Here is an 18325-nt window from a genome sequence, read left to right on the forward strand (position 1 = left end):
TCAAATACAATTTGTAGTTTTCTCAACATATTTTATCATAAAGTTATTTGCTGTAGTTGACATGGGGAAGAAAGACCGCAGGTGAATATCAGAAATACGTGGATTAACAAACCTTCATTGTGAGGCATCGATTCCTCTCTCTGTCCTGGTACTAGGTCTCTCCAAGGATCTGCAATGGCAACACGTTCTGGTAGAAAGGTTGTTAATAATCTTAACCTTCTCTTTCGTAAATAATCACCAAACATTTGAAACAGTTGTAATTATAGACAAAAGGAATTTCTTTATAATCGAGATTGGTTATAGTCTTGCTTTGGTGTTTTATATTTGGTGGGCTTGTGGGCAGCCTCTTCTAACTTATTTCTAACTCCAGTCTAAGTTGTTGGGAGCATAAGAAAACACCGATATATCTACAAGGATCTTAAATGGGAACACATTGTGATAAAATAATTGCAATGAACTTAACGTTTCTTTCAGAAGTGAGTCACCAAGCATCAGTAGTGTTTGTAGACAGAAACTCTTGTCAAGTATTACCAGGATGCATCATAGAGAATCCACACCCTTACTTTCCTCACTCTTGTTATGTAGTAGACAGGATTCCGATTAATGTCAAAGATACACATGTATAATGGGTATGTTGTACGGAAGAACATAAGACAATAAACCATATTCCTTTGAAGCATCTACGAAATGGATAGCAAACTGCCATATTAACAGCTCAGACAATTCCTTCGTTGAGACCAGTTTCTTGGCTAAAAGTGCGGCGTAAATCCCACCTCACTCACTTGTCAAGAGCACCATGCATTGTCTCTGGTCGACCTCGTTAAGTTCTACACGTCGTTCATTTCCAGTAGAAGTTCAGGTGGGGCAAATTTATTTATAGTTATGTTCGAGATAGAAATAGGATTTTACGTTTATAAATACAAACACAAATTGAAATATGTTTATTTGTGTGTTTATCGCCGCACTCAGCAATATTCCAGCTGTATGACGGCGTTGTGTAAGTCATCGAGTCTGGACCAGACAATGCAGTGATTGATATTGTGATCGACTTTCCACGCCGTCAGGTACGATGAAGCTCTATGAACAAAGTCATCGATCCTGACCATCCAATCCATTTGGTCGCCTCTTACGACCAGCACAGGTGGCTGGGATACCAGTTCTAAAACAAAATCCCCAGATGATGTTGTCAAATCGTATAAATAATTAGCATTATAGCTTCACAGACTGCTCATGAAATCATTAACATAATCACAAAACCGTAGACATACGAAATCAGTGACATAAATGAACCCAATAATGCAACACTTTATTATCAGATCCTATCAGGAAGCGGTAATCAGCTGGTGGGCGTGTACTACCTTCGAAAATTGCTTGTTCAGCCAATCAAATGGCATGGCATCCCTTGCAAGGTTTACATTTATTCAGTATTCCATAACCTGACCTGCATATGGCAAAAATGGGTTTAAACGCAAACTTATCAAACGGGAATAAAGAGTTAAAAATGACAGGTAACAAAAGTAGTTGAGTTTATTAGTCTTATGTATACTGTGTGGGACTTGCATTGGATACCAGCAAGAGGAGCGTCCACTGATACAGATCAGAATGACGTGTTCACAGGATGGAACAGGAGCTTCCACCTCCAGACCGTTTTCTTGCATTTTCCCTTGCCTGTTCATCAAGTCTTCGTTGAAAAATATCTTGTTGCTTTTTCTGTTCTTCTCTCATATTTGTAAGCTCCTTTTGTCTCTCTTTCTCAAGCTGCTTAAGTTCCAGCCTCTGTTTCTCTCTTTCTTTTTCCCTCTCAGCTTCCCTCAACCTTGCATCTTCCTCCCGCTTCTTCCTTTCATTCTCAAAAAGTTTCATCTTTTTCTCCATTTCAAGTTCTCTCTTCTTTCTATCTTCCTCCATCTTGTCCATCATCATAATCATTGCCTTGTTCCTGTCCTCCTCTTTCTTCTCCATCTCCTTCCTCCTCTCTTCTTCCCACTTCCTTCTATCAACCTCAATTTGCTTTCTCTCAGCTTCAGTTCTGTCGAGTTTTTGTTTCAGATGTTCCACTGCCTGCTGATGCATTTTCTGTTCCTCTTTGCCCGCCTCCTGCACCACCTGCAGGTGATTCTGCAGACCCTGCATCTTGATGTCCTGATCCTGCAACACGCCATCATACTTTTCCTTGATGCTGCGCGCAACTGCTTCTCGTTCTTCTCTCTTTGCTTCCTCCAGCTTCCTCCTTTCTTCCTCCTCTCGTTTCTTCACTATGGCTTCTGCCTTCTTGAACATAACAGTTGTGTAACATTTACCGCCATTGGATTGCACCATTTCGTCAATGTTGGCAATGAGTTGTTTTACAAATGCTTCCTTCTCCTCTTTTGACGCCCTGTTATTGAGAGTCATGTATCTGTTGTTGCATTCTGCCAGCACCCGCTGAAGCTCTGGTGGAGCCGTCTTCACATAGTTCTCCACGGTGGTCTCCTCTGCATCCAAGTCATCCTTGCCAGTGAAGATAACCATGAGGTAATCCTTCACTCCCTCTCCAAACACCTTCTTGAAATAGTTTACAGTTTTATTCTCTTCTTCTGTAAACCTCCCAATTTTGATGACAAGAAACACAGCATGGATGCCCGGTGATGTCAGCAGCACACATCTCTTGATTTCCTTAGTTGTATCGGCCTTAGATGCGTGTGTATCAAACAACCCAGGGGTGTCCACGACCAGAATGTGTCTGTCAGATCTCTTGAACATGACTTCTTTACATCTGGCTGTAACGGAAGATCCGCTCAACTTGGACTCAAACGTCTTCTGCCCTGTGATAGTGTTACCCGTGGCACTCTTCCCAGATCCCGTCTTCCCTATCAGGACAATCCTCATTTCATCTCGGACAAAACTCCTCTTGCTGTAGAGTTCTTTTGCAAAACCTTAAATGATAAATGCAAAGCATAAACGACAGTGACTAAACTGTCTCGAATATCAGCAACAGATTCCATCGAGTGTAACCGCTGTTACGTATGCATGGATTACATTCTGTTAAATCGTCCAGATATCCTTAACGATATGTTACTCAACACTGTACAAATGCGAAGCTATAATTATGCAAAAGATAAAATGTTAAGGTATGGACGTGTAGGACGTGGGCCAGATATGAGTGACGATTAGGTATAGATGTGTAGGACATTGGGCAGAGATGAGTGCAGTTAAGGTATAGATGTGTAGGACGTGGGGCAGAGATGAGTGCAGTTAAGGTATAGATGTGTAGGACATTGGGCAGAGATGAGTGCAGCTAAGGTATAGATGTGTAGGACGTGGGGCAGAGATGAGTGCAGTTAAGGTATAGATGTGTAGGACATTGGGCAGAGATGAGTGCAGTTAAGGTATAGATGTGTAGGACATTGGGCAGAGATGAGTGCAGTTAAGGTATGGATGTGTAGAACGTGGGCCAGATATGAGTGACGATTAGGTATAGATGTGTAGGACATTGGGCAGAGATGAGTGCAGTTAAGGTATAGATGTGTAGGACGTGGGGCAGAGATGAGTGCAGTTAAGGTATAGATGTGTAGGACATTGGGCAGAGATGAGTGCAGTTAAGGTATAGATGTGTAGGACATTGGGCAGAGATGAGTGCAGTTAAGGTATAGATGTGTAGGACATTGGGCAGAGATGAGTGCAGTTAAGGTATAGATGTGTAGGACGTGGGGCAGAGATAAAAGACATTAAGGTATAGATGTGTAGGACATTGGGCAGAGATGAGTGCAGTTAAGGTATAGATGTGTAGGACGTGGGGCAGAGATAAAATACATTAAGGTATAGATGTGTAGGACGTGGACTAGAGATGAGTGAAGTTAAGGTATAGATGTGTAGGACGTGGGCTGCATATGTGTAAAGTTTAGGTATAGATGTATAGGACATGGGCTAGCGATGAGTGAAATTAAGGTATAGATCTGAAGGACGTAGGCTACAGATGAGAGAACTTAAGGTATATATGTGTAGGACGTGGGCTGCATATGTGTAAAGTTTATGTATAGATGTATAGGACGTGGGCTAGAGATGAGTGAAGTTAAGGTATAGATCTGAAGGACATAGGCTACAGATGAGAGAAGTTAAGGTATAGATGAGTAGGACGTGGGCTAGAGATGAGTGAAGTTAAGGTATAGATGTGTAGGACGTAGGCTAGAGATGAGTGAAGTTAAGGTATATATGTGTAGGACGTGGGCTGCATATGTGCAAAGTTAAGGTATAGATGTATAGGACGTGGGCTAGAGATGAGTGAAGTTAAGGTATAGATGTATAGGACGTGTGCTAGAGATGAGTGAAGTTAAGGTATATATGTGTAGGACGTGGGCTGCATATGTGCAAAGTTAAGGTATAGATGTATAGGACGTGGGCTAGAGATGAGAGAACTTAAGGTATATATGTGTAGGACGTGGGCTGCATATGTGTAAAGTTTAGGTATAGATGTATAGGACGTGTGCTAGAGATGAGGGAAGTTAATGTATAGATGTGAAGGGTGTAGGCTAGAGATGCGGTTGTCGGCATGGGATGCGTCAGGGAAGACTTACCGTCATCATAGTCGCTATCTTTGGACTCCAGTTCAAAATTCTCCGTCTCTGAAATGAAGGAGTGTGAAAAACTCACCAAGAAGAAAGTGATTAAAGGCTTTCTTATGTCAACATGTTTTTTAGTTATTTAATGACTGAAAACTAACTAAAATATATATGGTAACACTGTGTCTTTTCGAGAACTACATACATACACCCTCCAGACATACATACACCCTCAACATATTATTTAACACCAACGTGATGTCTCTTAAGCCTATGAACCCCCCAGTTACTGAAATCATAGGTCAGGGTCAGGCTCAGTTGAAATAATAGGTCAGGGTCAAAGTCAGGTTATATCAAGGATCAAAGCCAAAGTCAGGTTATATCATGGGTCAGAGCCAAAGTCAGGTGATATCAAGGATCAAAGCCAAAGTCAGGTTATATCATTGGTCGGGGTCAAAGTCAGGTTATATCATGAGTCGGGTTCAAAGTAAGGTTATCTCATGGGTCAGAGCCAAAGTCAGGTTATATCATGGATCAAAGCCTAAGTCAGGTTATATCCTGGGTCGGGGTCAAAGTCAGGTTATATCAAGGATCAAAGCCAAAGTCAGGTTATATCATGGGTCGGGGCCAAAGTCAGGTTATATCAAGGATCAAAGCCAAAGTCAGGTTATATCATGGGTCGGGGTCAAAGTCAGGTTATATCAAGGATCAAAGCCAAAGTCAGGTTATATCATGGGTCGGGGTCAAAGTCAGGTTATAGCAAGGATCAAAGCCAAATTCAGGTTATATCATGGGTCGGGGTCAAAGTCAGGTTATATCATGGATCAAAGCCAAAGTCAGGTTATATCCTGGGTCGGGGTCAAAGTCAGGTTATATCAAGGATCAAAGCCAAAATCAGGTTATATCATGGGTCAGAGCCAAAGTCTGGTTATATCATGCGTCAGGGTCAGAGTCAGGTTATGTCCTGGGTCAGGGTCAAAGTCAGGTTATATCCTGGGTCGGTGTCAAAGTCAGGTTATATCCTGGGTCAGAGCCAAAGTCAGGTTATATCATGGGTCAAAGCCAAAGTCAGGTTATATCATGGGTCAGGGTCAAAGTCAGGTTATATCAAGGATCAAAGCCAAAGTCGGGCTATATAATGGGTCGGGGCCAAAGTCAGGTTATATCATGGGTCGGGGTCAAAGTCAGGTTATGTCAAGGATCAAAGCCAAATTCAGGTGATATCATGGGTCGGGGCCAAAGTCAGGTTATATTAAGGATCAAAGCCAAAGTCAGGTTATATCATGGATCACAGCCAAAGTCGGTTTATATCATGTGTCGGGGCCAAAGTCAGGTTATATCATTGGTCGGGGTCAAAGTCAGGTTGTATCCTGGGTCAGAGCCAAAGTCAGGTTATATCATGGGTCAGAGCCAAAGTCAGATTATATCATGGATCAGAGCCAAAGTCAGGTTATATCATGGGTCGGGATCAAAGTCAGGTTATTTCCTTGGTCAGGGTCAGAGTCAGGTTATATCCTCGGTCTGGGTCAAAGTCAGGTTATATCCTCGGTCGGGGTCAAAGTCAGGTTATATCATGGGTCAGAGCCAAAGTCAGGTTATATGATTGGTCAGAACCGAAGTTAGGTTATATCAAGGATCAAAAGTGATTAAAGGCTTTCTTATGTCAACATGTTTTTTAGTTATTTAATGACTGAAAACTAACTAAAATATATATGGTAACACTGTGTCTTTTCGAGAACTACATACATACACCCTCCAGACATACATACACCCTCAACATATTATTTAACACCAACGTGATGTCTCTTAAGCCTATGAACCCCCCAGTTACTGAAATCATAGGTCAGGGTCAGGCTCAGTTGAAATAATAGGTCAGGGTCAAAGTCAGGTTATATCAAGGATCAAAGCCAAAGTCAGGTTATATCATGGGTCAGAGCCAAAGTCAAGTGATATCAAGGATCAAAGCCAAAGTCAGGTTATATCAAGGATCAAAGCCAAAGTCAGGTTATATCATGGGTCAGAGCCAAAGTCAGGTTATATCCTGGGTCAGGGTCAGAGTCAGGTTATATCCTCGGTCTGGGTCAAAGTCAGGTTATATCATGGGTCAGAGCCAAAGTCAGGTTATATCATGGATCAGAGCCAAAGTCAGGTTATATCATGGGTCAGGGTCAAAGTCGGGTTATATCCTGGGTCCGGGTCAAAGTCAGGTTATAGCAAGGATCAAAGCCAAAGTCAGGTTATATCATGGGTCGGGGTCAAAGTCAGGTTATATCATGGGTCAAAGCCACAGGGTGAGACACATTGAGATGGAGGTGCCAGGCCTGCATTAATGCACAGGGTGAGACACATTGAGTTGGAGGTGCCAGGCCTGCATTAATGCACAGGGTGAGACACATTGAGATGGAGGTGCCAGGCCTGCATTTATGCACAAGGTGAGACACATTGAGTTGGAGGTGCCAGGCCTGCATTAATGCACAGGGTGAGACACATTGAGATGGAGGTGCCAGGCCTGCATTAATGCACAAGGTGAGACACATTGAGATGGAGGTGCCAGGCCTGCATTAATGCACAGGGTGAGACACATTGAGTTGGAGGTGCCAGGCCTGCATTAATGCACAGGGTGAGACACATTGAGTTGGAGGTGCCAGGCCTGCATTAATGCACAGGGTGAGACACATTGAGATGGAGGTGCCAGGCCTGCATTAATGCACAGGGTGAGACACATTGAGATGGAGGTGCCAGGCCTGCATTAATGCACAAGGTGAGACACATTGAGATGGAGGTGCCAGGCCTGCATTAATGCACAGGGTGAGACACATTGAGTTTGAGGTGCCAGGCCTGCATTAATGCACAGGGTGAGACACATTGAGATGGAGGTGCCAGGCCTGCATTAATGCACAGGGTGAGACACATTGAGATGGAGGTGCCAGGCCTGCATTAATGCACAGGGTGAGACACATTGAGCTGGAGGTGAACAGTTGCCTGCATCTGACACTAAGAGTAACCTACATCTGACATGAAATTGTCTTCCTAAGGTCTATTTAGTCAGACGTAGTATTGAGAGTTAGGTTGTCGCTTATTGACTGTTACGCACCTGTCCATCTTTTTATTCTTTGAGAAGGTGATATTCCTTTTCCCTCTGTTCACATCTAATCTGTAATTCTAACCTTTAACCCACGAAAACAATTTCTGAAGTACGTGTATTTGTTGTAACGGGTTTTAGAAGTCGTTTTACTGCTATAACTAGTTACCTCAGCCTAACACTTCAGTGGCTATAAGCCACCAACACTATAGCAAGGCTGAGTTGCGAGGAGTCTGGACCATGCTAACAGACTGCCAACAGATATTTTACCCTATTTTTTCAACGGCACTGAACATATGACAGATAATGATAAAAGTATGTGTTACCTTTCCTCAATGTTTGTAAAAAGGATTTCTCCATAAAAACAGTTAAATATGCTGAACCGCAAAAGAAACATCACCCCAAGTAACATTGCATGAAAAGTTGTCATTTAAATATCTGGGTATTTTCTGGCAAAACTTAACATCAACTTGTCCGGAAAAATGAAATTTGATTATAAAAAACCCAAAGCAGATGACAATAAAACCGATCGCCCAAACGCATCACGGCAAAGGCCATGGTAACCCGATACACGTGAGCTCCGTGCAAGTTGAAATGCACACGCGTTCCCCCATTTCTTGCCCTATAAAAATTCACCCAGATCGGATACCATTCATTTATTATTGAATTGACACCAAGCCCTTGGACGATTTCAAGCTGGACAAACCGCCCGGCAAGTAGCCAATGCACGTAGTCCACGACCTGCATTACTGCCCGCTTATATAACGCTGACACGCAAAATTACAATCGAAATAATGTCCCAAGCGGCTCCAACCTCAAATCATTCATACTCATCGTGGTTACATATCTCCAAGATGCTGATTTTACAACCAGGAACAGGTGCCAGAAACATGTATCTAGTTAATCTTTTATATTGCGGTCGTGGGTGTCCTAACCCTAATCCTTACCCGTGATTTCTCAGAACATTTGCTTTGCCTTTGCATGTGTTTGTGACGGGTGTCACCGTTGGGGCAGGATACGCTCACCTTTTCCCGAACACCTGGTATCATGACTATTCGATAGTGATTTATAAACACATGTTCATGATATAGTCCGAGTTGTACAATCGACTCTGCTTCTGGCGGAGATTTCTTATGGTTATGGTTAGGGTCTGTCGCTGTTATTTTGGAATACCGTGAACCAGCTCACTGTCTTTGGCATATGTTGTTTGAAAACAAAGGTCAATGTAAATTGTTTGATCCTCTTTATATTCAATAATATAAATACCCTTGAAAGAAAGAACCCCATCCTCCATCAACAAGTCCCACATATCAGGGTATTCTAGACTTTCAACAACACAGCTTTGATTCAGTCATTCTGACAGCTGGATACCCATTCACAGTAAGTCCTACATATCAGGGTATTCTAGACTTTCAACAACACAGCTTTGATTCAGTCATTGGACAGCTGGATACCCATTCACAGTAAGTCCCACATATAAGGGTATTCTAGACTTTCAACAACATAGCTTTGATTCAGTCATTCTGACAGCTGGATACCCAATCACGGTAAGTCCCACATATCAGGGTATTCTAGACTTTCAACAACATAGCTTTGATTCAGTCATTGGACAGCTGGATACCCATTCACAGTAAGTCCTACATATCAGGGTATTCTAGACTTTCGACAACACAGCTTTGATTCAGTCATTGGACAGCTGGATACCCATTCACAGTAAGTCCCACATATCAGGGTATTCTAGACTTTCAACAACACAGCTTTGATTCAGTCATTCTGACAGCTGGATACCCATTCGCAGTAAGTCTCACATATTAGGGTATTCTAGACTTTCAACAACATAGCTTTGATTCAGTCATTCTGACAGCTGGATACCCATTCGCAGTAAGTCCAACATATCAGGGTATTCTAGACTTTCAACAACACAGCTTTGATTCAGTCATTCTGACAGCTGGATACCCATTCACAGTAAGTCCCACATATCAGGGTATTCTAGACTTTCAACAACACAGCTTTGATTCAGTCATTGGACAGCTGGATACCCATTCACAGTAAGTCCCACATATCAGGGTATTCTAGACTTTCGACAACACAGCTTTGATTCAGTCATTGGACAGCTGGAATACGACGCACACCGACTCACTTCCCTTTACCCAACGCATTCGGATTAACAGCGCTTCATTTCAGCTCAACGATACATATGTGAGATGAGGAAGTTCCCTGAGGTGGGCTCCGATATATTTCTCAGTTGGTTACATGAGTGGGCAACATGGAAAATAACTGGCCGCTCCTCAACCAATCAGAAGCTAGAATTTGAATGTAATGTGAAAGGCTGAGGTAGGTAGTGGGGCCGAGAAACAATGTGTGAAGCCTGTCTTACAACATTTCTAAAGGCGATGAATTGGATATGGACTCGCGTTATAAATTCTATAACTATGGAATACAAACATTAATTCTATGTTACTTCCAAAGCTAAGCATATTTTCCTATTAAAGACCCGAGTGAACTAACGATGTTATGTCGGGTCCCCCAATGGATTGGCGGAAGCGCAAGGTAGGAATTAAAGCTAACACAGAAGCCATCTCACCGTCGTCCATTGTCAGGGTGTCTTCTATGCAGTAGCAGCAGTCAACGTAGGGCACCTGTAAGCAGATATACAGTAAACTACGTATATAACGAACACGTTTATAACGAACTGACGGATATAACCAACTATTTCCTTTTTTGTATATATGTTGTACAAAAGCTTACAACAAACTGCGGTTATAACGAATTGATATTAGTGGTCCCTATGAGTTCATTATAACCGAAGTTTACTGTATGTATGTTTACATTCTGGTTATCAAATATTGGTCATACATTCAATTCTGATTTCATCAAATGTAAAATTAATCTCTGCATTATTTGAATTCTCGTAGAAAATGTCGGAGACGAAGCGCATTCCTCGACATAATGCGCAACTGACGACGTGAAGGTCCCGCTTACCATGACATCCTGTCTAACTGTCTACTGCCGCAGTGAAGGTTCATCAAACCATGACATTCTGTCTAACTGTCTACTGTCGCAGTGAAGGTCCCGCTAACCATGACATCCTGTCTAACTGTCTACTGTCGCAGTGAAGGTTCATCAAACCATGACATTCTGTCTAACTGTCTACTGTCGAAGTGAAGGTCCCGCTAACCATGACCCATGTCTAACTGTCTACTGTCGCAGTTAAGGTCCCGCTAACCATGACCCATGTCTAACTGTCTACTGTCGCAGTGAAGGTCCCGCTAACCATGACCCATGTCTAACTGTCAACTGTCGCAGTGAAGGTCCCGCTAACCATGACCCCATGTCTAACTGTCTATTGCCGCATTGAAGGTCCCGCTAACCATGACATCCTGTCTAACTGTCTACTGTCGCAGTGAAGGTTCATCAAACCATGACATTCTGTCTAACTGTCTACTGTCGCAGTGAAGGTCCCGCTAACCATGACATCCTATCTTGTCTACTGTCGCAGTGAAGGTCCCGCTAACCATGACATCCCATCTAACTGTCTACTGTCTCAGTGAAGGTCCCGCTAACCATGACATCATGTCTAACTGTCTACTGTCGTAGTGAAAGGTCCCGCTAGCTATGACCTCTTGTCTAACTGTCTACTATCGCAGTGAAAGGTACCGCTAACAATGACATCCTGTCTAACTCTTTACTATCACTGTGAAGAACCTTTTTCCCTGTTGGGGCGGTCGGGTAGCCTAGTGGTTAAAGCGTTCGCTAGTCACGCCGAAAATTCGGGTTCGATTCTCGACATGAGAACAATGTGTGAAGTTCATTTCACGCCGTGATAGTGCTTGAATATTTCTAAATGCGGCTTAAAATCAAACTCACCCACTCACTTATTCCCTGTCTAGCGCCACACTCAATTTACCTTATCTCGCATGAGAATACTATTTACAAATCGTCAGATACACATAAGAAAATAAATTGCAATAAATACATCAATATTCCACACACACACACACACACACACACACACACACACACACACACACACACACACACACACACACACACATACATACATACATTGTATAGAAATAAAAAAAGATACAAGATATTTTCCAAGGATAACTACCTTGCTCACCGAGTCCGTCTGGGTCGTCCGGCTTTGTGCTGTGGTCGCTCGCTCCCTCACATTTTTATGGGAGAGCAGTAGGAAGTCCCAAGCTAAATATAGAACTCGGTAACGTGGATTTCCCTCGAATATGCGCAGCACTATTGCGAGACAGTCGGTATATCTGTTTTCCTTTCGTTTGGGAATCCATCATATCACAAGTTAAAACACATCTCTGACGTCATTCTATTGTTTGAACGCTCCATTATTTTTCAGGAATGGAGAGTTGCTTGTCAACTGTACATTATCTTGAAGCAGCATTTGGATTTTTCAAATATTTTCAACTACAGAATATTTTGTCAAAGTGTAAAAGTAGGGATGAGTTTTAAGTAGGGGAATATCCTCGTAACTCTCCATTCCTTAAAAATCATGGGCCTCGGCCCCTGCGGGGGCTCTGCTCCATTATTTTTAAGGAATGGAGAGTTATGAGAAAATGAGCAGTTCAGAGAAAATGTACAAGTATGTCTCCTGCAAGGTATATGTATATCTGTTGAATGCATTATGGGGTTGTTTTTAGAAAATCAGGTTTTTGTAAGGTGTTACGTCCAAATATAATGTTCAGCGATGCCTCTTGAAACAATGAATTGCGGGTAAGAAGGTGTTTGGATTATATACTGTATGTAACAGTGATCGAAATATCTCATGGAAGCGTTGGTGGATTCGTCGCTAGGAGGCGAGCAATGAAACTGCCCTAATTATTAACGGGTGTGGCCCGTCGTGTGATTCACAAGCCTGAACGTAGAAACAGAAAGTACAATTCCTTGAAAGACAAAGTATGATTCATATAAACACGGTGTTAATTTGCTTCCTGGATCACCTTAGCTTAGCTGGAGGACGGTGTTGGCAGATACCAATCAGCCAATAAAATAATGCCTCGTCATATGTCAGTGCATTTCACACTTGCCCCCGCCAACTTAGGATTCTTGAGGAATATGATCAAATAAAACCACCAACACGAATCTTGAGTTACGATGAGTTGTTTTTGTTTGACGTCGCACTCAGCAATAGTCGAGTCTGGACCAGACACTCTACTGCTTGACATTGTGAGCAACGGCCCACATCATGGGTCAACCTTGCCTATCCACCGATCCATGTGTGGCTCCTTCCGACCAGCATGGGATGCTGGGGGATAATTCTAACCCGGAGTCCCCACAAGGTTTGTGACGATCAGCTGCACATCCTAGATGTCCTGTAACCATCAGCTGCACATCCTAGATGTCCTGTAACCATCAGCTGCACATCCTAGATGTCCTGTAACCATCAGCTACACGTTCTGTAACCATCAGCTGCACATTCTGTAACCATCAGCTACACGTCCTGTAACCATCAGCTGCACATCCTAGATGTCCTGTAACCACCAGCTACACGCCCTGTAACCATCAGCAATATGTCACGCAATGATCAGCTGTATGTCCCAAATGTCCTGTAACGATCAGCTACACATCCTAGATGTCCTGTAACCACCAGCTGCACATCCTAGATGTCCTGTAACCATCAGCTGCACATCCTAGATGTCCTGTAACCATCAGCTGCACGTCCTGTAACCATCAGCTGCACATCCTGTAACCATCAGCTACACGTCCTGAAACCATCAGCAATATGTCACGCAACGATCAGCTGTATGTCCCAGATGTCCTGCAACGATTAGCTACACATCCTAGATGTCCTGTAACCACCAGCTGCACATCCTAGATGTCCTGTAACCATCAGCTGCACATCCTAGATGTCCTGTAACCATCAGCTGCACGTCCTGTAACCATCAGCTGCACATCCTGTAACCATCAGCTACACGCCCTGTAACCATCAGCAATATGTCACGCAACGATCAGCTGTATGTCCCAGATGTCCTGTAACGATCAGCTACACATCCTAGATGTCCTGTAACCACCAGCTGCACATCCTAGATGTCCTGTAACCATCAGCTGCACATCCTAGATGTCCTGTAACCATCAGCTGCACGTCCTGTAACCATCAGCTGCACATCCTGTAACCACCAGCTACACGCCCTGTAACCATCAGCAATATGTCACGCAACGATCAGCTGTATGTCCCAGATGTCCTGTAACGATCAGCTACACATCCTAGATGTCCTGAAACCACCAGCTGCACATCCTAGATGTCCTGTAACCATCAGCTGCACATCCTAGATGTCCTGTAACCATCAGCTGCACGTCCTGTAACCATCAGCTGCACATCCTGTAACCATCAGCTACACGTCCTGTAACCATCAGCTGCACATCCTAGATGTCCTGTAACCATCAGCTACACGTCCTGTAACCATCAGCAATATGTCACGCAACGATTAGCTGTATGTCCAAGATGTCCTGTAACGATCAGCTGCACGCCCTAGATGTCCTGTCACGATCAGCTGCACGCCCTAGATGTCCTGTCACGATCAGCTGCATGCCCTGTAACGATTTGCTACATGTCCTTGATGTCCTGTAACGATCAGCTACATGTCCTGGATGTCCTGTAACGATCAGCTACATGTCCTTGATGTCCTGTAACGATCAGCTACATGTCCTGGATGTCTTGTAACGATCAGCTACATGTCCTTGATGTCCTGCAACGATCTGCTACATGTCCTGGATGTCTTGTAACGATTTGCTACATGTCCTTGATGTCCTGTAACGATCTGCTACATGTCCTTGATGTCCTGTAACGATCAGCTACATGTCCTGGATGCCCTGTAACGATCAGCTACATGTCCTTGATGTCCTGTAACGATCAGCTACATGTCCTTGACGTCCTGTAACGATCTGCTACATGTCCTAGATGTCCTGTACTGATTTGTGACTAAAATTAAGACTGGAAAAATAACTATTCTTGAAACTGTCTGACAACATTATCTTACGTACGACACTTTTATCTAATACAGTGGCCTCTTTCGTGACGGAGATAACATAAGCTGAATGTTTCCCAATGACGTCATCGATTTTACAGGGAATTCCCTTGATCGAAAGTTTCCTCTTTTTTTCTAACGAAAACAATATGATCGCTATTGAAGATACATGTTGGTGTTATGATGCCACTTGTGATGCTGTGCACTCTTGATCAATGGAGGTGTGTCGCTGTTTTCCTATAGACATGATGAAAGAACATTGGGCGTTCTGCCCCAGGATCGCACCCATTGACCCGAGTCACGGAGGTATTAGAATGACGTCACGCTAAAAATAGCTTAACTGCGTAGTACATTACAGGTTGTGTTGCAATCTGGGAAAACCTTGGCTTAAGATAGACCAACGGTTATACATTCAAACATAGCCTAATCAGTATAATTAAAACTAAACAATAGTATTATAAAAATTCCTTTAAAATAGAAAGGGTGCAATGTTGCCAGTTCTTCTATGTTTACATTAGTTGCATAGGTAAAGGAGAATTGTTTTGTTACTGTAAACACGAGGACGAACTAGGTCACATAACAGTCTTCTCCACTGAAGGCAAACAGTTGTGTAAACAAACCTTCGAGGAAGGCAGTCCTCTGTATCCACGGGTTAACATAAACACACAAGCACATTTGTTATTGAAGGTAACCTAGGCCCGTCTCTGTAGTTTTGATAGGCTATGAAGTGGATAAACATATAAGCTCTATTTACATCGTGTGGGCTTCATTTCACGTGTAACCATGCCTGCTGACGGATGGAAAGCATATTTGTCTAGTATTTATTTGAATCCCAAACACCCAGCCTCCTTTTCTGGGCCTGCTAAGTTGTATCACATTGTGAAAAAGGAGAGGAAATTTGATATTAGTTTGCATCACATAAAGAAGTGGTTGACATCCCAAGATGCCTATTCGCTTCAGCGACCTTTAAGATACAAGTTCAAGCGGAACAGAGTGGTGGCTTCAGGCCTCAATGCTCGATGGGATATTGACTTGGCTGATGTATCTAATATAGCCTCGGACAATGATGGTGTGAAATACTTACTCATAGCTATAAATGTATTTACACGTTTTCTGTGGGTTGAGTCCCTTAAAAATAAAACACTAGATGCGGTCATTAAGGACTTGAAGAAGATATTTTCCCGTGCTACCCTGCCACAAATTATACAATCAGACAAAGGGCGAGAATTTGAAAATAAGAAAATGAGGTCTTATTTAAGAAACAAGGGCATCACTTACTATGTCACACAGAATGAAACCAAGGCTTCTTATGCCGAGAGAGTGATACGGACCCTCAAGACCACGATGTACAGATATTTCACCTACAAACAAACGTATCATTATTTGGATATTTTACAAGACCTCGTCCGGGATTATAACCACAGACCTCACAGATCATTGAATGAAAGATCACCCTCAGATATTAATCAAACGAATGAAGCTCTGGTATGGAAAGAACAATACATTGACACTTTGACGAGACCAGTCAAATCAAAAGCTGAAATCAAACAGAAGTCAATGAAGAAACCCTTTAAATTTAAAGTGGGCGATCAAGTGAGACTCTCTCATTTGAGACATACATTTCAAAGAGACTATCAAGAAAAATGGACTGAGGAAATCTTTATTATTAGAAGAAGGTTCTATCGTGATGGTATGCCTATCTATCTGTTGAAAGATATGGCTGATGATCCGGTTCAAGGCAGTTTCTATGCAAATGAACTACAGAGAGTAGACAAGCCTGCAGACACTGTATGGAGAGTGGAGAAGGTTTTAAAGAAACGGAAGCGAGCTGGTGTTAAAGAGATGTTTGTGAAATGGATGGGCTATCCTAAAAAGTTTAACAGTTGGATCCCAGAGACTGACCTGGAAAATATATAAGGGTCTTCCTCTTATTCCAGTGTCAGTTGCATTTCTATCCTCATGGAGTCCACATCGTGTCCTGATTGTGGGAGACAGTTCTCTAGAAATGATAATATGCATAGACATAGGAGACAGATGCATTCATATCCTCCTCCTCCTCCTGGAACCTCACCTCCTCCTCCTCCTCCTCTGGGAACCTCACCTCCTCCTCCTCCTCCTCCTCCTCCCACGTCTCCTCCTCCTCCACCTCCTCCAGCACTAAAAGAACAGTTCTACTTTACCATTCCATCCAATACTGTGTTGGTGGGTCCAAGCGGAAGTGGCAAGACTATGTTTGTGTACAACATTTTACTACAGAATCGCATCCAACCTGTACCCAATAACATTATCTGGTGTTATATGGAGTGGCAGCCTCTGTATCAGATAATCAGTGAACAGTTACCATATGTGACGTTTGTGAAGGGGATTCCTTACAACCTGCACGAGGATAACTATCTGGATGCACGGAATAACAACATGATTGTACTGGATGACCTCATGTCAGAGGCTAAAGATGATAAACGCATCTCCCAACTGTTCACCCGAACCTCTCACCATAAGAACGTCATTATTTTCTTACTGTTACAAAATCTGTTTCCCAGAGGTAAGGAGTCACGTTACATTGCTTTGAATTCTCATTACGTGACACTGTTTAATTCCCCTGTGGACAGACATCAAGTCAACTTGTTTGCCAGGCGCATCTATCCAAACAATGCTGATCGGTTTATGTCTGTGTATAAAGAAGCTGTTGAAAAACCCTATGGCAATCTGACAATCGATTTGCGTCCTACTACCTTGGAATCGGGAAGACTACAACCTAATGTACTTGAAACAGTCATCACCCCACAGCCCATAAAAGAGGAGCAGGCTGTCAATCAGTATCATTTGAAGCCAGACACCAGAAGAGATCACATCTCAGAAGTAGCCGCTCCAGTGGACAGTGAATCAGAGGACGACACTGCAACTATGCCTTCCTGTGACGAGTGTGGTATTGTGTTTGAAAATAATCATGACCTTCAGCGTCATGTCAGATCATGGTGCCCTGAGAATGGAGGGGGACCCCTAAGGAAACGAGTTAAAATGGAGACAGCTGATGAAAGTGATGTTCTACAGCCTACAATGACCTCTAAATTCAGTGAAGCTGATAAAGAGTGGGAGGTGAAAGGCTTAGAATACATGTGGAAACACACTCTAAAGCACTGCCAAGATGATGTCTTTAAGAAGAAAGAGGAGTATGAAGATCAGGGGAAAAGTGAGAGATGGATTGAAAACAAGCTCAAGAAATGCTGGGAAGCTACCTTTCTAGATCGAATGGCAACAGCTATCCGATATGTGAGTTACTTTGGATATGGACCCCTCTTCAAGCCTATCCTGGAGAAAGTGAGAGCTATGGATCCCGATATTGATTCCAAAGGATTGTCTGCTAAAATCAACAAGTGGATGAAACCTGTTGTCAAAAACATTCTGTCTCATGTAGATCTTTCTGAGGCTGAAGATCAAGAGCGTGAACAGTTAGATGTTGATGATGATGATGACACAGACACTGAATAATCACTCCATGTACATTTTTACTGTTATTGTCTTAATATTTAATTTTGGGTTTTAATGAAATAAACCGTGTGTTAACAGTTTTACATTTCTGTCTGTTTTTCATATGTAATTACATCAATCCTTGTGATGAAACTGATACAGAATAGCTGTAGGATTATCATTGCAGTAAGAAATTCCCTCAGCAAGTGTTCAACAACAACAAAAATAACAGACAATCGACA

At 42.8% G+C, this 18325-nt stretch overlaps 1 protein-coding gene across 2 annotated transcripts; it reads right to left on the minus strand.

The window, feature by feature from the left end:
• Nucleotides 1-1285: 1285 nt before the first annotated feature.
• Nucleotides 1286-12015, minus strand: LOC124128536 (GTPase IMAP family member 4-like). Of its 2 annotated transcripts, none has more exons than XM_048398691.1 (4): nucleotides 11744-12015; nucleotides 10205-10259; nucleotides 4554-4601; nucleotides 1286-2915 (listed from the first exon to the last, which is right to left on the minus strand). In XM_048398691.1, the coding sequence occupies exons 2-4, from the start codon at nucleotides 10212-10214 to the stop codon at nucleotides 1612-1614; spliced, it is 1362 nt and encodes a 453-aa protein (XP_048254648.1). In that variant the 5' UTR covers nucleotides 10215-10259; nucleotides 11744-12015; the 3' UTR covers nucleotides 1286-1611. The 2 variants fall into 2 exon arrangements, with proteins under 2 accessions (XP_048254648.1, XP_048254647.1); XM_048398690.1 differs by having other exon boundaries at nucleotides 11735-12014.
• Between the last annotated feature and the right edge of the window lie 6310 nt (nucleotides 12016-18325).

This window comes from Haliotis rufescens, unplaced genomic scaffold, assembly GCF_023055435.1.
Source record: "Haliotis rufescens isolate VD_foot unplaced genomic scaffold, xgHalRufe1.0.p SCAF_185, whole genome shotgun sequence".
Lineage (NCBI taxonomy): Eukaryota > Metazoa > Mollusca > Gastropoda > Lepetellida > Haliotidae > Haliotis > Haliotis rufescens.